Source organism: Pyxicephalus adspersus, chromosome 2, assembly GCF_032062135.1.
Source record: "Pyxicephalus adspersus chromosome 2, UCB_Pads_2.0, whole genome shotgun sequence".
Classification (NCBI taxonomy): Eukaryota; Metazoa; Chordata; class Amphibia; order Anura; family Pyxicephalidae; genus Pyxicephalus; species Pyxicephalus adspersus.
The window spans coordinates 111,544,519-111,572,445 of NC_092859.1; the positions used below are offsets into that span (position 1 = coordinate 111,544,519).

Below are 27,927 nucleotides of genomic sequence, written 5' to 3' on the forward strand. Positions count from 1 at the left end.
TAATGTTGTTATTTGTTTGAGATATGAGCGGGGGATATTGAAAAAATCATAAAAGCCTGAATTTGCCTGGAGGTATTTATGAGTAATTGTATGTATTTGTAAACCTGCAAATAGACTGCATTCTTTGTTAATGTGGTTCAGTGCACAAAGGTGGTTTCGAAGGATCTACAACATCCAATACATGTGTCGGGCTTAGCACATTATCCCATAAAGTTGAAGGTTAATGATATCTGTATCTCAACGTTTATGGTGGCGGTCGAGTTTCCCAAGAAGACTGTAAATGTCAAAGTGTTGTTGTAGCTGACTTTAAATGTCAATAATGCTGCAATGCTCATAAGACTGACTGCTCTGTTTCTCTGGAATGAAAATGGCAATACATGTTGTTACAGGTGAATTGTAATTTTTATTTCTAGGATACATCCAAACTAAATTTAACTATGGAAATGGTAAACATATATTGATCATTCTAGGATCAAAGATGTGTTAATTTGTGGTTTACTAACACTGCCTGATAGTAAAGTTTTTTTTGTATTGGTCCACTAAAGTTTCTTATTTGGCACCTATTCATTAAGGGAGTCTAGACTATTTTTATATGTATAAAAAACCTTTAACTGATCCTAAATAAGTTCAAGTGAGACCCTTTACAAACAATTAAACACATATCTAAAATACAGATAGCACCTGATCTGCAGCCCGATCATTGGACAGTGGATCCGCATCGTCTGTGTGCGTTGAGCAAGGAGTTGACCCAAAACGCAGTATTGCTTAAACACAATGTTGCAGAACAATTATCCCAACTGGTAGAGCTTTGTATATTACAAGAATGGCTTGCTAAAATTAAAAATCCCTAGACAGACAAAACGTAAAAACAATATGTATTTCATCCAGGTATTTGACTGTTTGCCTGAAGTTGTACATTAGAACAACATTATTGTATAATATTTTAGTTCACAAATGCATCAAAATATGTCTGGATATCCGTCATTGAGCTTTGTCATTCCTTAAATATAATGCATGCTTATAAATTAATTAGAAATTACTTTGAGTGATGTGAGATTTCCACTCCTGCCCCAAGTGAACTATATTCAGGCAAATTTCTAATGTGCAGTGAAGCAATACTTGCCACAGTTTAGTTTCCCTAATGAAAATGACAATTTCTTCAGATGGAAGAACCCCATCAGATTGCATTTTGAATCTTCAGTGTTTTCGTAGTCAAAGCCTTGGGCGACCAAGCTTTGGGTGAAGGAAATGTGACTCCATTTTATTATAGCAACTTTGAGCCATTCCATATATGCATATGTGCTGTAGATGCAGACCAGGATTTGCATAATTCTCTATAAACATTATAATATCTGGTTATTCACGCTCCCATGAATAATTTTCAACTTCAACTGAACAATTCTAAATTAGTAAGGAATGTAAAGCATATTATGCGTAAAGTTTTCCATTGGAAATTGGATTTTAGTTCTTACCATGGCTATATCCTGGAAACAAACCTACTACACCTAATGCTCCTCCACTGATTAAAAAATATTAATTTATAATATTTTAAAACTAAAAATGAAAGTTTACTTTTCTAATATAAAGGAAGGAAAGCATAGCGAATTGATGGCTGATATTATGCTGTGGTTGGTGAATGTTTAAAACCACTTTAGGAGAAGAAGTTCTCTTACTAATTTAAAAACATGGAGAAGAAGAGCATTGCAATGTCTGTTTTTTTCAAAATACACTACTTCAAAAGTAGATAGTTTGAAGATAAATTTGGAGGAGGAATAAATGGATTAGTTAGAAACATTTGAATGGACATTAAAGTAATGCTGAAGACCTCTTAACAAGTGGCATTTTGCATTATAAGAAAAGTCCAGTTAAACATGACAAGCTACCACTAGCTACACCGTGATCTAAAACAATTCAAAAATGAAAACCTTCACAAGCAATGCAGGAAATACAGACCATGTAACAAGAAGGACTAGTTAGATGCGACTTGTTGTATTTTTGTAAAGCTTCTAAATTTGTGGTGGGGCATAACTTTGCTTCAATTGAAATAGGAGTATTTCTCATTCATTTGAATCCAGACAAATAATATAGTATTATGGCTAAACTACTGTATAGGTTTTAGGACCACATCAAATGGGTGATCTTGATGTTGATGTCTAGTCTTAGTAAACTGATGTGCAGAGTTAATATCAATACTAAACATGTTTATGGGGCTTTAAAATCATAAATTAAAATTAAAAAGAATCCCTTTCTTGACCAAATGGACAGAAATATAATCAAAGAGTACGGAGTTCCTGGCAGATATTTAATTAAAAATCCACAATTTTATTCAACATTATTAAAATCATTTTGGAACAAACATATTTAAGATTGTGCCATCATTGAACATAGTGTAGTCAATGTGCATAGGAGTAACCCCGAGTAACAACAAGGTAGTACATTAAAATCATATTTTATATTCTTTAGAAACATGCATTTAAATGTAAATCCTCAACTGTAGTAATAAGCATGTTTCTTCCTAAAGGACATTCTGTCCAATGGAAATTCTTTCTTTCCAGCAAAAGTAACCCAATGTATTGCAGTTTGCCAGCAATATTCATCTTCCTTCTATTCTTCAATGTTAAACCACTTCTGTAATGAAGAAAGACCCATTCTTTCATATAAACGCTGAATATCCACTTACAAATCACAAACCTGTCATAGGCCAGACATAAGATTAAATAAGCAATATGGTTTGAGTTTAGGTGTAATGGGTCTAGAGCTTATGGTCAGCTAGGAAAAGGAAGCAGTCATTTTTGTAAATAACCTCAGTCACAATTCCGTCGGGTCTGGAAAATATTGAAGAAATCCAGAGTATTAACCATGCGTCAACCTCTTACACCTCCTGTGTATAAGTGCCAACAATCCATCTCAGCGCAGGCCAGTATAATTCAATTTACAAACTAGTAAAAGAAAAAGGTTGTAAAGCATATGACATGGCTATCACTTATTGCTGGATGTGATTACAGCATATGTGGGGATGTGTATCAGGCTATAAATAGTAGCAAGTACCAATAAATTATGCCTGCCATATTATCAGTAGTGAAGGAACTATGTTTCCATAACACAGAATTTGACTTTTCTTTTTTTTAATGTGACCTAATGTAAAAAAAGCACTGCATTTGTATGCTTGAAAAATGGTTTTATGCTTAAAAAAGGCTACTTCAGATAACTTTAATAAAAAAGAAATTTCTTCTGTAAGAAATCAGAACTATAGGTATGTCCATGTCTGTGTTATCAGTTAAATGGACACATTTATAAAGAACTGTTGATTTCAAAATATCCATTTTTCTATTGGCATTTTTAAAATTGTGATCAGACTCTTTTCAGTGGAAATCCGTGATTTGGTGTTGTGCAGTAATTACTGTACAGTGTTGTGCCATAATTAACCCAATTTGACAATGGGAAGCTACATTCACATAGCGACCATGGCAAAATTTGTGATCAAAGATTTTGGAAATAAACACCACAGATCTTGATTGTGGCACTGTCAAAATGGTGAACACTTTCTGGTGATCCTAAAGTGGCAATCATGCCTATTAGTAGTTTAAAAATTACTTGGTAGTATACCCCCTGTACACATTAGTAATCATCAGGTCATTTACGATCAGTGCAGCTGTATACCACTTTTATGTATTAGATGATGAAAACAGTCCTGCTATTTCAGTGGAATCAATGGCACTTTACTACTGACCATTATGGTACCCAGCTTTGAAAATAAGCCTCCTTTTGTTGAACCATATTTAGGCCCTTGTACCCTGAATTGCTGGGTATCAGTGGGGTAGTCATTAAAAACCAATTACTTTTCTTGACTTTTTTCCATCCAAAATTTATAAATGCTTTATCTTATGTTAGGTCACTGCCCTGGAACACCCTCAACCATTCTTGTTCTTCAATATTAGTCCTCCAGCCTTCCGCATCTTTAATGGCATTAGTGCTGTGTGGCTTCCTTCTTAAAAGGTTTGTTAGCTTTCTGTTGACGTTGATTTATTGCATTTCCTGATTTAGAGAGGGAGTGGAAGATCCCAGCTTAGTGTAGAGTGCAGAATATTGACATGAAAAAGTTAAAAGCACAGTAGCCAAAAAGGCACTTCCGCTCATCTCAGCGATAAAAGATTGATTGAAAATGCATATAACAGGGGACTGACCTGAAATAGTACAGCACCTGTAACACTAACAGATGAAGACAAGTTTTTTTAACTTCAACAGCTAATTTGAGTAGCTAGGGGGACATGTTGGAGATAATCTTTATTCTCTGGAATGGGGAGTCATCTTTTTACATATTTCTTAAGTGGTTTGGATGGATTTCATTTCTCTGTTCTTATTCCATAAGTGGGTATTACAGTACGGATCTTTTTGTCCCTATTTTAAATTTTATTATCTTTCGTTTAAATTGACAATATATTGTATATTGAGATTTTATCCTAGCATTGACTTTTATAAGTCTCAGAATATATAATTTAAGTGTGTCTCACCTAGATGCACCCAGGACCAGTGCACCCAATACTTCCACTTCCATGTTGCCTTACTGGTTACCTCTTATCTTAGACAGCTTTAGTGTCCATCAAAACTTTGATGCTTTCAACTGATGTACATACATATGAACCAATGTCCATTGTCTATCTATCTATCTATCTATCTATCTATCTATCTATCTATCTATCTATCTATCTATCTATCTATCTGTGTATATATATTCTCCAGTCTCTAGCCAACCTTTTCTTTAATATTTAAATCACTTTTATTATTATTATTCCATAATTATTATTATGGAAGGATTACAGCCTTTCAAGTTTGTGCACACACTGAAGACACTTACCCTCTCCATTTGTCCTAATAACTACTGCTATTGAGAAAGTGATGGGAAAGCCAAAATTTTACAGTTATCACCAGTACAAGAGTGCTACCACATATCCCAGTACTATGCAAATATAGTGGGAAGGGATAGCCCAAGCGTGATTTTGTGAACTGGAAACTCTATTTGCATTACCATTTACCCCGACTTTCCAAGGTCCCCTAGGTATTGCAGATACAATCTAAAGTCAGAAAGACCTAGGATTGTATACTCATTGCAGTTTATCTACAATATTGTGTATATAGGATAACTTTAAAAAGTGTTTTTATTTAGACTATATGCACTTATTCTAAAAATGTGTTTTTAATGACATTGCATTAAAGTTTGAATGGCCATTACTGATTTATAATCCTATGCTAGTACATTATTACATTTTAAATATTTTCTTTAAAAACATGGATACCTACTATTTCTTATCACCGTGGAATCCTTATTAAATACAGGAAATTCCATGTTCATTTGAGCTGTTCACACTGCAGATAAAGGCAGTTCCAGCCACTGCCACCTTTAAAATGATTAGAAGAGAAATTGAATCCAGCTTCATTATGAAATCTTTGCAAGCCAACATAATTATTACACTAGTTATCAAGCTGTGTGTGATCTACAACCTTAGGGTTCAATTGCATGTGAACTGTGTGAGCATGAGATTTACCACTGTATGCAGCAGCCTCTTTTACATTACAATAATTTTATTCGGGGCAGTTTTCCCCATAGGGTTTCACACAATACAATAGAGATGATCCCTTCACTCTAAGGGGCAGCGATTGTACAGTCAGAATCTGCCCCCTAGTGACAAATATTGAGGTAAAAGATGCTCAGTAGCATTTATGACCCCCTAAAATGAGATTTTAAAACATTACCACTATTGACAGGCTGTGCTAGCTCCCTGGTGTTTGAAGCAAATTGTAAAAACATGAACAATGACACAGATGGGTGATGTACACAATATGAATGTCTTTTGCAATTACTTTTCAACCAAAGTATCCCATGTATATTTTAACAATTTAAAAACAAATATTTCCTTTGTTTCAACGTATTATTTTGACATAAACAGTTCAATCAGATTGTTTCCTGTAATGTGTTACAGATTTGTGTATACAGTTTGGCAAACAAATTTTGTGTATACAATCTTTGGCATCTTGGTACCATATAAATTAATAAAATGTGAATGTAACTGACTATACCTGTTTGTGAAAAGCAGTTACCAGCACATTAACAATATGATATGATTCAATATGATCCAAACTAAGATATTAGTTATTGGTGGGAATGGTGGTCTGAGTCATCTTCAGGGTAGCTTCTGTTGTACTTTGTTCCTGTTCCCCTTTGAGTTTTGTGGATTCCTGCTCAGCACCTGTTGCATTATCCTTAATACAAATAAGTACCAATTCAATCAGGAGAGTGAGAACCCTTATATTCTGCACAGCAGGAGCATGCACACAGGAACCTAATTACAGAAATGGCTGGATAGCACTAGGAAGTTGACATTTTTTTTAGATCCTAAGGAAGTTTATACCCTTATAGTACAATGGTGGAAACTGGTCTGGTTCTGTTGAAATATGGAAAGTGTGGTAACCCATAATAACCTGGTAACATAATTTTTTGTTAGTTTGGTGGACTGACATCCGATAGGTTGCTACTGCTCTGTGATTTTCATGATTCCACTGTAAACCCTATAGATTAGACCACATGCATCAAACTAAGTACATGCCATATAGATGAATCTGTACAATGGTGCATAGAATGTAGTTATGTTACCAGGCTGTCTCTTAAATAGAATTGTAGACACCTCACTCCAGGTGTCTGCAGGTCAAGCCTTTAGTTTTCTAATATGCAAATAGTTGTTTTTAGTTTTATTTTAAAAATTCCCCCCCCCCCCCCCACCTCCCCATGCCCTTAAGGCATTGCTATAGGCTCACCACTGTGATGAACAAAATGACTAACTAATGATGAAGTTCAGGGGACCAGGGAAAGCATTTTACATCTGGAAACCACTTGTTGCATAGGATATTAATATATATATATATATATGAGAGAAATAGAGCCAATTTAGTGGCAGTGCAGCTTGAGAGGATGAATGGAAATGTATTCAATATATTATGTATTCTAATTAAGCGGTCGCCAAGCGGTCCATGAGAACATTTTGGTGGTCCGTAGCTCTGGCTGGTGTGCCTTTGAGTGGGGACAGAAGAAGGACCCTGCTGGGAGGGGCACACCAGCCAGAGCCGCTGACTATGTCTCCTGTATGGAATCGCAGGCTCGGGGCGGGTTGTGTCTATGGACACTGGACTCTGGAGTGGGCGGGTTCTGGCATGTGCGGTTCGGAGCAGGTAAATTTAGTGGTCCGTGGGTTCGAAAAGGTTGGCGACCACTGTTCTTGTTGGAATTGGAAATCATAATTTTCATCCAAGGCTCCATGACCATTTTGTTGATTACTCCAAACATGCAATTCAATACTTCAGTTCAAACATCACTAATCTGAAAACAGACAATAGCTTCAATGGTATAACATCTATGGGACGATTTCATTAAAATGAAAAAAAGATGATCAAAAGGATGAATCAAGTTTTGTTTTTCATATATAAATAAAGTAAAGAATAAATCTGGCTGGCCATCAGCATTTTTCAAGATTTAAGGTAATATTTTTTTTCTACAAATCAGCCAACTGTTTTGTAAAAAGACGGAGACATTGTGCATATATATGGTTGTGAGCTATTTCAGATATTCTGCAAAATATTTTTTTTCTTCAAAAGAATACAATCTAGAATGTTTATCTTTCTCTGGCAGGTCTGCATATTGGGAAGAAGGCATGGTATAGCTTTGCTCGAGTGGACAAGGTGGCTGAATGACTTGGCATGACCATGTTGCTAGGAACTTGCTTTAACATTCCCATGCACTTTGCTGTTAGCGATACCTCTTTCTTTGTGGGACGTAGTATGAAAGAAAGGTCATACTAAGCAGAGGTCTCTAAGCTCTCTTTATTCCCTAGCTGCAACACAACACTATTCCTATTGAAAGAGCTTTGCAAGAGATCTAAGACTTTGCATTCTGTATGATTTCAGGGCTGATTTGAAATGAACCCGCATTGAGGACTGGTATAAATGATGTGTCAGTGCCCCCTTTGGTCAGCACACAAGACTTTCACACAGAGCCAGCAGTATTCCTTTTGCAGAGATGATCTGCAGGCGTTCTCATTGTTTGTGACATTTGTGCACAGTATGGGGCTGTTTGGAATTAGAAGCCAGCCATTTTTCTACATAAAGTACACTTTAGAAAATGGAAACAAAGTTTCAAACCCTTACAAAAAAAATCTGCTAAATGCTGAGATAATTGTGAAGTCATTGATAGCAAGAATTTTTTATTGTCCAGTGTTGAATGGCTGAGCTGAAAATGAGCTATCTGTGCTAATAAGACGTAAGTGTAAGCTTTAGAATTGGTATGCAGTTACTGGCAAAATAAGTTTTAAAAGTACTCCCTGCCGACTTTAGAATAGTGTATATGGCACAAACATAATAAAATATGCAGTGTGAAAAGATAGCGGGACACATTTTTAACATTATTTTTTAATATTTTGAATAAATTTTAAGTAACGTTAAAAGTATATCTAAACCCAAATTTTTTTTGCTGTTGGAAAATGTGTGCAAATATGTACGGTTGTTAGTGCTGTGTGTCCTAGCTATGGCAATGAGATTGGGATGCGGTCACCGCTCCCTTATGCCACTGAATAAACAGCTTGGGGGGGACGCTACTTGTGGCATCTACCTGTGGCAGTGCAATCGAGAATGAATGGGGGTGCCAGTGCCCACAGTCAAATGTCAAATCTGTAGGCTGCAGTGGCCCAGCTGCCAGGGGCAGTCTGGTAACGTTTATTTCCACCTTAGGTCTGAACCTGCTCTTCATATTTGTGTTTATCCTGGCAAATATTGTATCTGAAACAGAAAGTGATGTGATATCCAAACATTTACAGTTGTCCCCTGAACAAGAAATCGGAGAATAACTTCAATTAGGTAACCTATTGTACAATCTGGCGTTCCTACCATAGCCATGGCCTTGTGCCTCTAAGCCTAGTCTACTGTCCAGTGCCTCTATCATAAGCCAATTTCTTGGAGGAGGCCAAATAAATTACCAGTATGTTTGTTGGATGTGAAAATAATCACTTGAAAACTTACAAAATCTATGCAGATGATACTGTATCAGATATTAGGCAATGAGAAAGATGAACACAACTTAACAACCTATGTGGTTTTTTTTGTGTGCTGAAATTTAGAAATAAAAGTGCTTAGTGCTCAAAGTTGCTTCAGTTTTCCCAAACAGCTAAACCTGCCCTACTCCTGCACAATAAGGAAACCCATAGTGACTGAAGCACAGTACAAAATGAAGGTGATTTTAGGACCATGCTGTTATAACAATGGAAAAATTGTAATAGTAGCCCATAAAGTATGTTAGGTGGTGCAAACCAGTGATGCTCTGGTGTAAGAAGGCATGGCAGCCATGATTTATATGGGCAAAAAGGGACAGCCTGATCATCTGTCCAAAATTTAAAATCACTTCTAGAAACAGTAGATTGCTCAGCTATTGTATTTTAAAGTACACCTGACATAAGCTTGAGATTAGATATAGAAAGGCAAGCCTTACGAGGTTTGGGATTTTGTACCTAAACATGATTTTTTATCTTGTCCTGCAGCATGCATGCAACAGAGTCCCAATTCTTTTATTAAATGTTAATAGGCTATGTTTTGTTTTCTTTAGCCTAAAGCATTGTACTGCTTAGTCCAGATCCATGGAAGAGTATTAGCATAGTAGCTGGTTGGCCTATTATCAGCAGAAAAATGTTTTTATACTCTAATTAGTGTTACTCTTCAATAATCCAACAGCAAACCTATTTTTCTCCATAACACATATTTAGGGAGTTGATTTGCCTGCTATCAGCAGTAAAATGTGCTAAAATGTCTCCGGTTAGCAGAAATTTTAAGTAATCTAAGCTTAAGCCTTTTAGCATTTTCCTTTGTATATTTATTTTTGGTTTTCTGACCATTATATTATTTAAGTGATGACATATGAAAACCTCCCTGGGGACTGTACAGAGGATTCACTTAAGCCTCAGCGCTGCTCCTTCACCAAAAAAAAAGAAAAATAATATTAATAATAAAAACGTCCATACTATACATGTGTTGACTGTGTCCAGATCTGTTAGCCAAATCCTTTCAGGTCTCATAGCAGTCACATAGTCTGACATGTAAAAACCATATAATATGTTATAAAAGCATAAGAAGACCTTTGTACCGGTGAAGACTGCCTGTGTCATATAGATGCAGTATCACTTTATTTTTCAGGTAGCTTAGAAACGCTTTATGAACTGTCCACTTTATCAAGCATAAGTAGGTTCTTACCCATTTAGTTACCATTAGTGTAAAATAGAAAACAGTCCTCTGATTAAAACTGACTTTTATGTAAAACAATATTCTTTCTCTGGCATGTTACAACAGATTGTCTTTGTTCCTTTTCTTGTTTGTATTCCTAGCATTATTTTACCAACTCTACCACCTAAAGGTCCTCCCCCCCCCCACTCTCTTCCTATTATCTTGTTACATGTATTAACCCTTACCTGTATTACCTACATGCAAGTCTACCTATGGTTAAAAGAAGTACCCTATTGCACATCATTTAATCTGCTCTACCAGACCTTATCTGTGCAATTTCTTATTATGACTGATCACTTTATGGATGCTGGATTTACACATATTGCTGGCTGCTGCTGCCTCCTACTCAGTTTTGTATTATACTGTTTAAACCTGCACTGTAAAAAAATAAAAATCAATGAAATAATAATGATAAATGTCTAATAATTGTGTCTGCTTTATTTTTCAATAATTGCAATTTGTTTAGCTGTTAGCAACAACTGTCATAGATTTATGAGATGTGTTGATGGATAATAATAACCATGAGTAAAGTTTTTTCATTCTCAATCTCATGATTTACTGGTAGAAAAGCAGAGGTGACTTTATTATATTTCACCATGCTTATTGCTGCAATAGACAAATCTACTGATATAGGAAGACTTCTTACTGTGCAGAAGACTTACACAGCATGCAACGTTCATCTCCATTTCTTCCAGCAATATTTAAAATAAATAAAATAAAATAAACATTGCCATTAGCATAGATTAATTGACCAGGGACTCCTAATGAGTTCTACATTTTTGGAGGCATATCCCAATAATGTATTTCTCTGACTTTCTGCTAATTAAATCATATCTGATTGGTAGAATTTCGCTTGGTGTCTCTGCTGTGCCAAGCTCCCTTTTCTCTTTGAAAGATCTGATGAGAGCTGGTTTTGTTTTCACAGCTAATAGCTCCCCTGCTGCACTATCGGCATCTGCCTCCGTTTGCAAGAGTTTTATACACTTAACCCAGTGCAGTGAATGTATTGCCTCTGAGAGTTCCCATTAGAAAATGTTGCATATTTATAAAATACAGTCAGAAAGATATGTATTTCTAATTCTAATAGCATTCAGGGGAAAAATTCCCTGGCTTGCATTTTTTTTACTTTTCCAGTGGATTGGCATATGATCGGTATAAGGATATGTAACAGATAATTTTGAATTGATCTGCCTAATAGTGGTGTGGACTAAAAAGTATCACAAGTATATGAAACATTGTGGCTTATATATGTGTGTGTAGCCATTGTTTTCTAAACCTACCAAACATTTAATGATTTAACATTATATTCTGTCATTACGTGGAATAGTATTGTACTAACACGAGGCTAAGTGAGGTTAAGCAGCCTCTACAAGCTCCCACCAGCCCATATGTACACTCACTTGTTGGGTTTGCTCATTTGTTGGCATGTTAGTTTCATTTGACATGACAGGGCACCCTTTAAATTTTAAGTATCTATGGTAAATTGGATGTATTGGATTGTATCCATTTCTGTCTTCAAACAAAACTATATTGGTATTCACGTGGCCTAATAAAGCATAAAGCATATTTGAACTTGTAGCTCTAAAACATGTAACATATCCTTTTGCACTTTTTTTTTAGCAATTTGTAGATAAATCACCTACCATAGGTAATGTGTATGTTTTGTTCTGTGTTACAGATGTACAAGAAAAGAGAAATGTGAACGTTCTCATGAGGCTCGAAGATTTGCGTCAGAGATGAAGCAGTGTGTCAGACTGACTGTCCATCCTAACAATATCTCTGTCTCTCAGTATAATGTGCTGGTAAGAACCTTCTTGTTTTTTTAGAAAGAAATATTGCATTTTTTTATCCTTCCTTAGAACAGTGTGTTGTACATGTATCAACAAAGAAGGCCACCAACAAAGCGAATGGTAATTATTATAGCGAAAAGTTCAAGCTTATTCATTTCATAAACAAAATCATTTCCCCGAATTCATCATTATTTCCATTGTTAATGTAGAAAACCTGATCTATGTTAAATCAAAGCATTCACACGTGTAGACTTATCTGTGGGAGAACAAAAGCAATTTGCTGCAGGATTTGCGTAACAGCCAAACAATTGCTTCTGAATTGAATCTGCAGGAAGAGAGACCTATTATCCTGTGTATTAGGCCCCAGTGCAAGCTAGAAATTGAGGAAAGCCTCATGGGGGTAAAGCCATTCACAAGGAACAGAAAACAGAGTAGGGTTCACATCAATTCATTACTCTCGGACAGGCAGAACTGTACCTGCATTTAAATTATTGGCCACTGCTGTACTGCAGAATTATTCTGGACAGGCTGAAATATGTTAAAACATTGTATATCCTTATATAAAGTGCAAAGAAAAGTGTATTATATGACACAATCTTTTTAGTATCTAATAATTATGTTTACAAATTATTACTAATAATTTGTTACTGCTTTAGACAAAAGCATGTTGCTTTAGTTGTGTTAGCCTTTTACACATTGGTTGCTTTTGTCACCACTAAAAATATTAGAATCGTTGTTAGTAATAAATATTTACTGCAAAAAAACAATGAAAATAACTGCATACTTCACCTGTAAATGTACATATTCTCTATAAGTATGAACTGTTAATGTCATTGTGCTGCAGAGTAGACTTATGGCCTCCAGACAAGCATATCCATCCCATCATACTTTGTAAACATAAAACATTCTGCAAGTACTGAAACATAAAATATTGAAGCCATTATGCCCTGGGAAGATCTGAAAATTGAAACTGCTGGTACATCAAGATTGATGTTTGTGTATAACCCCAATCAATATATTGAAGTATATATGTGATTATTGTATAATGCAAAGATCAAAGTGTGATAGCCCATCGAAACAGACCATCAATTGGAGTGGATTGTTCTAAATCACTGATTAAGGAAGATTGTTTCATAGTTGCTACTACTTACTTTATATTGCACTGTTTTTTTGTTCTCTGCTAGTTATGTTGAAGACAATATAGGCCCCTTAAAATACACAGATAAACTTGAGCTAAAGTTTAGTGAGTAGTTAATGTGGCAACTGGGCAGCCTCTGATGTGATCTTTTGATGTACAGAAACATTTTGTGCTCTGCGATGGCAATACCTTGGTTATATACCTGTCATCTTTTACAATTACCTAGATCAGCCATTTTTAACCAGGGTTCTGTGGAATCCTAGGGTTCTTTCAGAGGTTTCAAGGTCTGTCTTGAACTGCAGCTGACTATCATTTCTAATTCATCTGGTACCTTCATAGTTCCATGTATAATGCCACTTGGCAGGGTCGCATGCATGACACTAATGATCTTTAAAGGCTGTCTATAAGGGTAGTGTTCTGACCACCACCGTACTGAGGTATTCTTCACACTGGCTGCCAAAATAAAAGGTATTTACCTGTGACTGCTGATGAATTTATTTTAGCAGGAGCTCTCTGAGACCTGAATATTATTTTAAGGGTTATTCAGGAGTAAAAAGGTTGAGAAAGGCTGACCAATTAATTACCTTCTCAAGTGCCTGTTTTTTACCTTCTGTAACTCACTGTTCTTCATTAAAGGTGCACATCATGTTGAAAGACCAATAAGGGGCTGTGAGAGATGGAAATGTATTTCTTTCCTAAGATTAAATTGTGGTGTGTAAAATGTAGAATTTGTTTTTTTGACATAGCCGGGGGTAAAAAGACATAAACTTACACTGGAGTTTGGCCTTAAGGAAATGGGGGTAATGTAAGGCAGGCTGTAGGTTGTACAGTTATCCAGGTAAATGGCATTTACCAGTTAAAATCTTTATATTTTGGAACTTTCCCTGGTTCATTCCTCCTTCCATCATCAACATGCTTTCCTTTTTCATACTTGGATTTAGACCCAGTGACAACATCACTGTTTCTTTGTGCTTCCTTATGCAATGCAGACAGACCATATCCAGTATGGAAGGGTCGGCAGGGTGCTGAACATATTTTTCTGAGAACAGTAAGCTGTGATAATGCTCACATGTGATGCTGAGCCTCCTTGATTAAATGAACTGAAATCTATTAAATGAAACGGTGGGTTAGGGAGAGTATGATTGGGGAGAAAAGAGCTAAATGATGCCGCAAGCAAATGAGTCAGACATATTTGCAGCTTCTAATGCATAATGTATACACAATATAGTGAAGCTAGAGTAAGCCTTTTCATTACACAGTAGCCTGTACAACTCTGCAAGACTAGGAGGAAGACCAAAGGTCAGCTTAAACATCAGAGCAAATTGGCCAAAAGTGAGGTTAACTGTTTCTCTTAACTATCATTGTTACACCGGATGTCGTGTGATGCCAGAAAACTCCAGAAAAATTCCATCCAACTAAAGATAATAGCACCACTTGATAATAAGTGGTCTTTCTGCCTTTGGTGATTGTGTTTTTCAAGAATCCACACTTTTAAAAAGCGTAATTGATTTTCTTTTGCAAATATTCACTTGATTGCAGTCTTCTGGAGTAATTATTTGCAGCAGAATTATTTTAAAGATTTACAAGATCTATTTTGAATGGATCTTCTGCTCAGAGCAGCGAAGAATAACAATACTATTTCAGCATAATGTGCTCATCCTTGAAACCATCAATTTCTTTGAGCTGCTCATCTTTTCTTGGTCTTAGCAGCCCAGTTGTATCTACATTGCGCAGAGCATCGGCTTGTAGCAGATAATATTATTGTGCTTGTTCCATTCTTTAACAACAACAAAAAAAAATCACATCCAATATTGAGCGATATTGAACAATCTCTCTCTATAGTTAAACAGCAACATTGTCAAGACATTTTAATTGTGCCTCTTTTGAGTTTCCTTCTTGGTTTTCTTTCTGTTCATTCCTTTTATTAGCAATATATGTGATTGAAATACACAAGTCATGTTTAAGCTGTTTCTGTACAAAGTTATTAACTTTAATTAACAGAATATTAATTAGATGTAGGATCATTTTTACTTTTAAAGGAACTTTAGGAACTTTTTTGTTTTTGGTGGCAGAACTGAGATTAGCCTCAACCTAAAAATAAGTGTTAAAATCCTATCCAGGCAGCGTGAGTTAAACCTCTGCTGTCTTTTTTGGCACTGGGCACTGCTACGGTCCTTGATACTTCTGGTAGTTTTCCAAAGTATGTCCCTTGCTGGGCATTGGGATCTCCCACTGACCACAATGTCACTGTAGAGAGTACTGTAGAGTGGGGGTCCAGAGAGGGAACAAAAAGTGTCTGATCACTAGGAAGGAGCTCATGAAAACAGACGTTTTAACTTGCCACCACTTGTTAAATAAACATGAAAATGTTATATACAGTGTCAACCTTATTTAAAAAGTGTACTAACCTACCCTATATATCCCCTAGGAACATAACTGGACAAATATTTGACCTCCCCCTTTGTTAACCTAAAAAAGTTAATCCTAATTCTAACTCTAATTGTCATGTGGCCCACTTTCAGACTGTTGAATTATTGTGATATTGAATAAAGCAGACCTGCATCAGATATAGTTTGCATATCAAATGCATGCATAATAACCAATATGTAAAGAATTCCAGGATAAGTTGTCTTAATACAAAAGGCCAGTCTTTTCCTAAATAAATATTGATGTCCTCTTCCTCCTTTTGCAGGATGATTGTATCAGCTCCCACCATTTTCCGGGGGCAACCTGTAGAGGTTGGGTGAGGGAGTTTGCTTGCAATACTTGCACATAAAATAAAGATAAACAAAACAAGGCAGTTTTGAACTGAGAATAAGGTTGTAACCCGCACAATTAAAAGAATAAGAACACTTTGTATGTAATTGCTTGCACTCAGATAACCATACAATGCACTAATTTTTACATTTGGTTAACTTATGATTCATTCATGAATATACATATATCTGTTTTTTTATGTACAGCTGGTGTTGGAGGCTTACAATGTGCCAGAGCTGTCTGCTGGTGTTAACTGTACATTTGAAGACCTTTCAGAAAAAGATGGCCTGGTAGTTGGAAACCAGATTCGATGTATTTCACCGGCAGAAAAAGAAGTACCACGTATTATCACAGAAAATGGTAGGTTTATAAACTAATATATTTAAGCTTGTTACCTAAAAATAAATCTGATTACAACTATTTCATATATGAAGAGCTATAGTGTCTAGTCTTCATGAGATTGTCAGAATTCCAACAAGCTGTTTGGTGCCAAACAACGCTGTCAAAGATAGTTCAACACCTTAATGACCAGAAGCCAATAAGCCTAGATTCCCACACCACGTACTGCAGCATCATTATATAGTGGTTAACGTATACATATCTAAAGCCTTGATTCACAAATTCTGTTATCCTACTTGCATTTATATCCAGCTGGCATGCAATCACTATGATTGGCTGTCATAGTAATCACAAGATCAGGAACCCTGCATATTAAATAAGGGATGCAAATGACAGACAGATACAGACAGTCACACAGGAGGAAGAGAGGACTCTCTCCCGAAGAGCTTACAATCTAGGAGAGTGGGTGGAAATCTAGGGAATAAAGAAGTGTCTTGGAACTCTTGTTTCTTGTCAATTGGCTCATGGAGTAATGTTCCCACTTTGTAATGTACTGTACCAAAGAATACTAATTTGATATTGTGATGCTAATAGGTAATAATTGCATCCACAGGGGAAAGAATCATTATTTACCTGTGCGCTATTATCACCATTTAGCATGGAAGTCCATCTGGTTATTGATTGGTAGTAAAAACCATGTAACATGTAACTCTTAGTACATTAAGTTGAGAGGTTTAATCTACCATGATTATAGGAGAACAATGCCATCCTAAAGTATGTTGTATTATCTTGCAGATAAACATAAATTATTGAGTTAGGTTTATTTTGGATATGGAAATGGTCCAAGAAAATATGAGATGTTTATGAAACCAGAGGGAGACTAATTTGTCCCTTTTCACACATTGTATACTTTTATATGCCTTGTAGTACAGAAGTCATGGATTTTTTTAAAGTTTTATATACCTTTGAATATGTTCTGACAAGAGATTGTACTTTGAATGTACAATGGTATTGCCTAAAAATATGGTAATAAAACCCAACAAAGCAAAAAAATGTTAAAGATACTGTATTTTACCTCTTCTACAAAAGGAAATAAAGTGCCTTAATAAGCAAGAAGAAATATTGGTTAGTGCACTAAGCTGATCTATAAACTGCCCAATGCAAAAAATTGTGCAGCTAATCGCACTTTATTAGTATAAAGTATATATTCTCACTTTTTATATTACTTCACTATTTTCAACTGACATTGATTTTAGTTACTTCTTGCTTCTAACACCAATGTCTAGAATGATTTCACTGCAGTAGACTTAGGACAAAAGTAGAACTGCAAAAATGATATAAAATATTAAGTACACAGAAAAGGTCAGCTTCATTCAGTAACAGTAAAGGTAGTAAATATGGTGCTTTCACACTGTGAAAGAAAACAGGGAACAGAAAATGACTTGAAAGGTTCTTGGGCCTTGAAGGTACACTCAGGCTTAATCGAGGTTAGAATTAGAGTTTACAGAGTAAATCCTATATTATCTTCCCTCGGGGCTGCCTATCTGAATAAAGCTCAGTTGAAATAAAAAATAAATAGATTGCACTGAATTTTGAGTGTGTACATGCACATGGTAAATGGACCAACAGACACACAATAATGCCTGCAGCACATCTGCAGTAAATGTAGGCACAAGATAACAATGATTTGCACTTTGACAAATATAGTCATCTACAAACTAATAAACAACAGTTTAATTGTATACTAAAATGTGGAGCCAAAGCAGGACAGATGCATCTAAACAATGTTAATACAGGTTGTGTGTTAAAGTGCACTTTTATGTGCTAGCCTGGCAACAGATCAGGGTAGTAGTGGAGTGCCGGGACAGTAAATACAACAAGATTAAAGACCAGCTCCATACCTATTTTTCTCTTTATAGTCCTGTACCCTCACATGTTCTTGTTTGTGACTGATTTTTTACTTTTATCTCACTTCATTGCTCCAGTGTTGTGTGCTGGCACTCAGACATACTTTTTCAATGTTTTTTTTCACATTTGGTTTGTTTTAGGTACCTTTAGGTATTGTATTCAGAAGAGCAGCCTTTATTGTACAGAGGTGACATTAATAAAGTCCTTCCTTTTCAGTAGAATTACAAGATGACATACAAAGGACAGTTACACTGATGACTGCATTGCCAAATACCACAGACGATTGCATATTGTACATTTTGCAAAATGTCATGGCATAGATACAAATCTGGTCTTTCTGTTTATTATCTTATTTAAGGTTATACATAATTTGTAAGATACCAAATAAAACACAAACAATGTTTTTATTTAGCAGAGAGAAAATTATGATCAACTTTCTTTAAAAAAAATCTCAGAAAAATGCCACTATTGGGCGTGCAAGGTGCTACAGGAAAAATGGATAACTGACATTAAAAGGTGCATCCTCCAAGAGGTGAAATAAGATCATGCTGATAATATTCATTGGGTAATATTATCTGTTCTAAACCATTTCAAATAGATGCAAAATATTTAAAAAAAACTTTGAAAACGTGTTTTTAAGTACATATGAACACAAGCATAAAAAGCACATAGTGGGTCTGTTTTAATTGGTTTTTCCAAGACTGGAAAAGATTTAATCCAAGATTGAAAACACTTAACAACTAATCCTAAATGTTTTTAAAAAATCCATTCCAGGTTTATGAGATCACTTGAACTCTCCCATCGAAGTCTATCTTTTCCAGTCTTGAGGGGCTTTAATAAATCAGGCCCAGTATGCCATTATTTTGCATCAATTATGGGTGGGTTTGCTTAACATTCATTGAATGCATCTATACTTCAGCCATAGGTAGGTTAGTATGTATCCACATCTTGCCCTTGCATTTGAAGTGCAGTCCCTCCTCCAAAAAGGAAAAAAAAAACATGCAGCCAGAAGTGATGGCCATGATGCTTTCAGGACCTGAACTGCAACCCAACTGCAAATGCAATGCAACCGCATGCAAAGGCATGTACAAAATGGTTTCCAACTTTACCATTTATTTGAGCCAGTTGTAATACTCTGTGCTCAACTGCAAGTCTGAACTGTTATATCACAAGTTTCTATATTTTTAAGAGGTAAATGTTTAAATAAAGGTAAATACAAAAATGCAAAATTATGTTATACTTACATCATGCCAGACCAGCATTTAAAAAGAGATATACAGTAAATTATGATGTAAATACATTTAAAATACAGCAATATTACATGTAAATTGCTGTAGGATAGTTAGTAGTCAAACATGATATAGTAAACCTAAAAACACAACAAAAAAGTTTATTACAATAATTAATCTCAAGGCTGTACAAGAGCATCTTTGTGTATAAGAGCAATTAAGGTTATTCATTAAATATTGCTTCATTGGTATTAGTGCCAAATGGAGCAATTAGGTTCAAACCCCCTAGATGCATTGCAGATTCATTCATTTACAGCATTTTTGTTGTAATTTGTAATCCATCCGCAAATCACTATTGTTTTGTGAAATTATTATATAAGTAGATAGAAACATCTCTGTCTGTTTTCTTTCATGTATTTAACAGCTTTGTTTTTACAGTGTTTATGTGATAAGGGTAGGAATATTAAAATATTTAAATATTCTCAAGAAGCAGTATAAGCATTTTAAAACAAGTCCCCGTTTATCTCTGTAGCTATAGGCATTAACCTTCCTGGCGGTATTCGTGAGTGTAGCTCGGGGTTCATTTTCAGTACCAAACACTTGGGGTGGCATTGTAAAGGATTTACCTGGTACAGACGAGCCCACGGCATCCTCTGGCAATGTCTGCCTGGCATCTGTGTGCCTGGCCTCGTATCCCCGGCATCATCAATGGGACGTGTGAGCATGCAAACGCGTTGTGCTGGGAGTGTGACTGGGTGGGAAATTTAAACAGGATGTACCGCATGAAAAATGCTGTCTCAATCAGACCGCCGGGTAGGTTTAGGAACATTTATGGCAGACACAAGGTTATGATCCAGCTATTAAGATAATATTTCACCAACTTCTTGGTAATGGTGGCTATGCTTTTTCTTTGTCTACTGAATATGCTCCTATGTTGCCAAATACTATGCAGGCACTGCTTTAAAGCATGAATGTATACATAAAAATAATTAAAATATTAAAAAAGTATGACAATTGTTCTATTAGCAACAAAATGCTAATAAATATCAAAATGTGATTTTGGTAAATATATACATGTACATATAAGCTTCTGTGATGGAATGTTGGGTTCAACCCACCTTAAATTTGATTATTAAAATACTGTCTACTATATAACTTTCTTATTCTGGGCCTTATGACTCCAGAAAATATTAACTTGACCAGGTCTAAAAGGTGTACATTTATTTAGTTTTAAAATATCTTCCATTAACAAACAATGCAATGCTTTCCTATTGTTCACATTGTTTAGTAGAACAAATCAATGTATAATATAGAGCACATAATCCTGCTATCACTTTTGTGTCAAAGAAAAATATCTGTATTCAGTCATCTGGGCCATTAAATGAGAGTCTCTTAACAAGGTTGTCAAAACAACAAGTGGCAGATGGGCAGCAGTGCACTAGTTTGACAGGTAAATTTACACAGAAAACTTCTTCAAGATAGATTAATTGTCAAGGTCGATTTGCAGTGATTGATTAATGAATCATTTGGTGAAGGAAGAAAATAATTGAAGTATAGGGTTGGAGGAGGTCAAAAACTTGCATTTAATCATGGGTCGCTTTATAAAATTATTATCATTAATTACCTCTAAACAATCCCTGCATGCCAGGCAATGTGTTATAAATCAATACAGAATCGTTTTTGGCTACAGATTTAAAGTAAACCTTGCTCAATTTGAAACTTTTAAGCACATGCTTTTTTCAAAAGGGCTCCAAAGATACAAATCATTCCCTATTACTTTTTTATTTAGAAAAGCCTCTTCTCTGCCCCTCTCTGATTTAATTTTACTTTGTTATTGGGTCCTGACTTTCTCCTTAGGGACCAATTTATTGTATTGATCAATCCAGTAATAGATATTAGAAAGACAGTAAAATGGTTTTCAGAATACCTTATCAGACAGCTTTTAGTTAATCAAGCTCCCACAACTCCTTTTATAAATATTGGCACAAGACAGTTTCTACCCTGTAATCACATCACAATAAATCTGAAATTCAATTTGTTTTGTCATTTAATAATATTGTTACTTTATTTTTTGTTTATTTATTACAATATAATATTATTACTTTATTAACCTGAGTAATCCTGAGTGTGGCTCGGGGTAAAAAAAAAAACATGCTGAAAGGGGGTAGCTAAAATCATTAAAAAAACACATACCTGGTCCCACCGGCGTCCTCTGGCCTCCTTCCAGTCGGATCCCATTCTTGGGCCACATCCTCTTCTTCTGATCTTCCCCCAGCGAGTGCACTGACGTTCCTCGGGAGTTCCCGGTGATGTCTGTGCATGCATCGGTGGATGCGGGAGCGCGTCTGGAAATTCAAAATATTTTGTATTGGATTCAATACAAAATAACTGCATTAAATCCAATACAAAGTAATCATTAAATTATTTTTATATATACATATAAATATATATTAGACATGCTACTGTACAGTTATAATACAGGTTTCAGTATTTTTATTCACTCTTGCTTTACCAGATTTTTGTGTTTATTTAAAGTTTCTTATTCAATGTATTAAATATTGGACATATTTCCATGAGTTAACCCTAAAAATTAGGCCTACAATGTAAAATAAATTTCCATGCAAATCAATGTCTCGCTTTTGGCATACAAATACTGACATAATTAGACTGCCAGGGAGGTTAAGGATAAAATTACTCTTTGTGATGGCATTTTAGGTAACCTGAAAAGTGCAGTCAGTTTTATAAGATCCTATACCATTATCCCAAGGAATTCCATTTTAATTGTACTTATTGGGGGGGGGGGGGAGTTAATCGTATTGTATTGCTGCAGAATTCTCCTTTATTTGCGTTTATTTAAGGTACAGTAGTTAATTTATCTGAAACTCCACTGTGTGCCTGGTCTGAATAACTATTCATCACATAAAGGTCTCACACTTGGCTGCCTTTAGTGTTTTGTTAAGATGTCTTTCGGAAGAATCCCTAGAAACCTCCCGGGAGGAGATACTGAGTGCAGGGTCAGTGTCTGATAATGACAGAAAGTTGGCAAGTACAGACTTTCAGTTCCCTGTGGTAAGAAAAGCTGTTGCTCACAAAGTAAAGGATGCAGGGTATAGTTGTACTGAATGAAATGGAATCAAAACTTAGAAAAATATCATGTGGTTGATAAATGTACGTTCTCTTTAGTCATCTAAATGGCCAAATTAGTTTTAAATTGTCAATACTCTTGCCTCAACATATGGAGACGGCCTGCTGTTTAAATAATGTAGATACAAAAACCAGAACTGAAATTGGTAACATGTAAAAGTGGTGAAAAAAACACATTCATACCATTATTTTTACCACATAAAGAATCTCCAAGATGTATTAGGGAAATGGTTGTATCCTATTTTGTGTTAGTGAATTTGTCTTCAGAAGTGCCATATAGCTTTTATCCCTCCCAGATAAAGATTTACTTATTACAGTATTTGGAGAGAATATTCAGACTATATTCTTTAGAAACATTTTACCAGGTTTATAGTACCCTTCTAGGGACCTCTCAACAAAAGACCACAATGCTACAAATCCACAAGTGCAGCAACCAAACCATATATGAGTAAATATTAAAAATGTTGTTAATAAACCATACATAATGATCTGAATGTGAATATTCAAATTAGCTTACTTAACAAACAGTACATTAGCCTTAAAATGGGCTCTTATTTAGCCCCCATAGCTGCAGGCACTTTGGAGCAGTTCCTCCTCAAACTTACAGCAGTGGTCACCTCAGCTATACCTGCTTCTTCTCCAAGAAGCAGCTCTTAAAGTGGAAGTAAACTAAAAAAAAACTAATCTTAACTTTTGCAGATCCCTTGATCCCTCCTGAGGTTTTCTGTATTGGCTCCAGCATTGTTCTGGAATCCTCTTTTATCCCGGCGCAGGGGAAGTGCCAGGCACCGCCATCTTCTTTACCTATCTTCTGCCTTCTGCCTATGTCACCTGATCTTGCACTGTACAGCATGACATCGGGTGATGTAGCCTGCGGTAGATGGGGAAAAAAAGAGTGCTGCACATTTTTGACCTGCCATCCCCATAAAAAAGTGAGTAATTTTTACCTCACATAAAAGATTTGTCTACCCTTTTATGTAAGGTAAAAATGTTAGTGTAGGTCCGCTTTAAGCTTTTCAGACTAGTGTTTAAAGTAAATATAGAGCAGGTGTTAAATTGGAAGCAGAGTGAACTGAGCTGCTGAAAGGTAAGGAGTTAAAGAATTAAGGAGCTTCTGTTGTGGACTAGGTGGATATGTTGTTTCACAGTACCTGCAGCTATAGAGGTCGGTGAAGGCTTGTTTTAAAGCTTAGTTCAAGCTTACTGCTTGCTAAAACTTGTATGGAAAAAAATGTTCACAACTTAGTCACAGGATTACTGTGAGCCAAATCTTTGGATGGGCAACCAACAACAGGCTTTTGCAGACGTTTTTTTCTGACAAATGCTCTACTGGCCTTAAAATCTGGGGTAATTTTGGTCATGGAATTGAATATTGGTGAAAATACAGCCCGGTGTGGTCTACCCCTCAATGTTTATCCCCCTCTTGGACAATGAGGATTTCTATCACCCTTTGTAGCCGGGTGACTGCAACAGACCTGGTTTTGTTTTTGGATATTAAGATTTTTGGGGCATTGTGTAGAAATACCTAATCCTGCATTTCCTGATAAAACACTGTTATATAGGGACAGAAAGATAAGGTGGAATCTTGAACTCTGAAGATAGTTTCTTTTCCCTCTTCCAGCAATGAATGGAGCATCAGAAACGTGAAGGAAGGTAGGTATACATTAGATAATGTTAGGACCAGCTTTAAAGTAAAAAAAATAACATCAACTTAAAACTTATATAATTAAAATAAATCTAAAATCATTAGAATGTTCTGGTAAATGTATATTTATGGTACGTGCTTCTATCCAATTTGTATTGTTTTACTGCTATACATACTTGTGATCTAGCATGTTAATTCATTTATGCTAAATACTTTTTTTTAAAAATATGTTCCTGAAATATTCATACTCATTAGCATATTACTCTTAGGTTTTATATAATATTAAAAAAAAACAAGTAAAAAAAAATAATGAAAGAACATGCAAGAAATGTAAGAGTCATTAATAGATAACTGTTCTGAGAAAGCCTCTGGAAAAAAGTAAAATAATGTTGCTTTTTGCAATTTTAATAATGTTGGTATGAAATACTCAGGGTGGCAGTACGCAATATGCTTTCTAGTAAAATCTAGCAATGAGCTGCTATATATATATAAATAGTTTGAGACTCTTCCCCAAAGCAATAATTATTCTAAAAATATGAAGCATTCAGCTGAATTGAATTTGCATTGGTTTTAACGATCATGCTGAATCTGTAAAATGTTAAATTTCCTTTTGCAGTGCGGGGCCCTGGAACTGAATGTATATAATGTTTACTGTATAAATCTTCAGAGCATACTGTAGAAATTATATTTACTTATTAGCTTTTATCCTACTCATAGTATAATATACATTTGTTGTGAATACTATTTGACGTGATTCTCCTAATTTATGTGAGGATAATAATCCTGCTTTATGTAGTGAGTTATTCTCAACATAATATAGGAATATAAAATAATATTCTTTACAACTGTTGTAATGAAAATATGTTGCCAATAGAAGCCAATGAGAAACCAACTCATCATCTTTTTAATGCAGGTTCAAAAATGGAATCTCTTGCGATGCAAGTACATTATTTAAAATAATGTTTAGTAATTGATTTAGAAAATTGTGATTGGGAAAGGAATAAAGGCAGACAGGCCAAACTGTAATGTGAACAATGATCGGCATAAGCATTTAATCCAATATGGAAATTAAATGTATGGACAAATGTTCATATACCTTTTGTAGTCCTTAACAATTTTAATCAAAATGTACAACTGTATCATGTTGCTTACCATTGAGTAATAGAAAAGGTATAGTACATAGCGTTGTGAAGGTTCAGTACTATATGACTTTGAAAATTTCAGTCACTAGATTAAGTTTAACTGATGTTGTTTCTTACCTTCTAGGTGACCATCACATTGTCCAACTGCAACTTAAGTCCAAAGAAACTGGAATGACTTTTGCCAGTACCAACTTTGTCTTTTACAACTGCAGTGTTCACAATTCGTAAGTACAGACTCTATCTAATGCTTTTAACATATCCTTTTTATTTGAATAGTTAATATTAAATAGTCTTGGAATAGTAATATTTTTATGGATCTGTATAAAAATGTTTCAGCATTTCTCTCGGTAGTACAGATGATGGTATTATGATGTATCATGTATTTGTTGTCTCTCAATTTGATAGCCCTGTATGGGGAATAGCAGTAGTGCTTATGTTTAGGGGTTTTACCATAATTCCCCTTAAAATACAATGGGGTTGATTTACTAAAGGAATATAAGCCGTTCACTTAGCAAAGTAAAATATCACATTGCAAGGTCATTTTTACATGTTTAATACAGTTTAATGAATATCATGACCCTTTGCTGACTTTAACCATCATATGCAAGCAATTTTTCATTGCACATGATTAGGTATACTTAGGTAGTGCAAATTCCATTGCAATGTGATAATTTAGTTTGCTACATGAACATCTTAAACTCCTTTAGTAAATTAACCCTATTGCTGTATAATAAAATCTGTTCATCTAATCAGAGACATGCCATGGTTGCTGGTGCAAAGGCATGCAGGTTCCCAATTTACATAATGCTATGCATGCTCCTCCACTGTACTCAGTTATTTATGTGGGGAAATTAGACAGACAGTAAAAAAATCAGCTACTTTGCTATCACCAGGTGCTTTTTTATTAGACTGTAATGTATACTTTTAGGTTATTGAAATAATTTATTTTTTACCTTTAAAAATCTCATCCTTTACTGGAATAAACATTTTGGGTTTCAGTGAGACACTCTTTATTTTATGATCCTGAAAGAAATGTGGTTTACTTCTATCTGGGTGGGTTTTAGTGTCCTAACTTTTGCTTTCTTTTACATATTTTATATATTTGTATCCTTTCTGACTCGTATGCATTGTTTTTCTAGTTATATCATGAGTTGCCTTTGTACTTACAGACTTGATAAGGACTTAAATGCTGCTAATAGCTTATTACTAGACAGATCTTTGCTTGTGGTTGGCAGAAAAACATACCCTTTTTCCAAAAAGAAAATAATTAAACTTTATTTAGCATTATAAATATATGTATAGTAAACTGTGGGTCAGTTGTTATAGTTACAATGCAAAATTTTATTAAACTGAGGTTCTAATATTGTCTTTGATGACTTTTATAATGATCCATATTTAATATATAATGTCCAATTTGGTCTAAGAAAATGATCTTGCATCTACTCGGGATGCAAAGCCTGTGCACATTTTTTTCTACTTTACATTGACATAAAAAATGCATTGGATTTCTAGCCTTTGTGTGTGTATCCTTTAGCCAAAGACACCATGCATAATTCAGTATCTTTCTCAAACTTTTATATAATGTTTGTGTTCTGTTTATGGTCTGGTTCCTGTGACAGCTTCAACTCAGAAGTAATTCATTTTTTAGACTTCCTGCCCTCATACCCTGAGCACTATGCTGCTCCCTACTGTTCCATTCATGTCAGCTTCTTTATAGCTGGAGCCTGAACAGTACAAGATTGCAGTTTTTTTGTAAGGATGAATATTTTTCAGAACCTGGTATTACACTAAATAAAAAAGTGTTGCTCATGGGTTAAAATAAATATTTTACCTTTTTAGGACTAATGTATATCTAAATAACAATTTTTGCGTGCATTATGGTAGCTGAAGTCCGTCTGGGGCTTATTTAAAGGGGGATATAGATAGCCTATGTTTTGCCAGGGAATCCTTCTTCTGCTTTGACCTTTGTTCAGCACCCTTGTTTTGTATTGTTGGGAATTTAAACTGGGTGTTTGGCAGATGATTCCAATGTCTTGTAAGTACTCCACAAAATGTCCAGTCTATAGGAATTTGTTACGCTAATCAGTTCATGTGGGCTTTCAGTACTTAGCAGTGTAGGCAGCATTAGGACTGTGGCGGCTTATACATTTGAATCCCCTGTAATTTAACTCTCCCACCCACACCAAGTGAGCATCCCTTCTGCCTCCATAACTCTACACCCAAAACTTCCAGTGCTTAAATGAACCTATTCTTATTATCCTGGCCAGCTCCACTTAGCCCACCTTGCCCTCTATATCACTTCCCCTCAATTATTGTTTAGTGCAAACCAAATATTCTTTGACATTGTACCCACTTCACTTTCCATGGTGTTTACAATTCTTATGGAGCTCATTAACCACCTGAGCGTTACACTGATTTCTAGATTTCTGTTCCAAAAGCGTCACAGGTTTTCATGAAATTTTTTTTTTTAAATTGTAGACCTGTAACTTACAGAAATATGTCCGAATAGGGTTCTAGTAGATAT

At 35.3% G+C, this 27,927-nt stretch overlaps 1 protein-coding gene across 2 annotated transcripts in view; it reads left to right on the forward strand.

Moving 5' to 3' along the window:
* Positions 1-27,927, forward strand: part of PLXNA4 (plexin A4) — a 431,579-nt gene that overhangs the window by 284,290 nt on the left and 119,362 nt on the right. For both annotated transcript variants that reach the window (XM_072401850.1, XM_072401849.1), the window contains exons 6-8: positions 11,990-12,113; positions 16,203-16,356; positions 25,528-25,627. In XM_072401850.1, the coding sequence (XP_072257951.1) occupies positions 11,990-12,113; positions 16,203-16,356; positions 25,528-25,627 (378 nt within the window). The remainder of the gene's footprint in view (positions 1-11,989; positions 12,114-16,202; positions 16,357-25,527; positions 25,628-27,927) is intronic.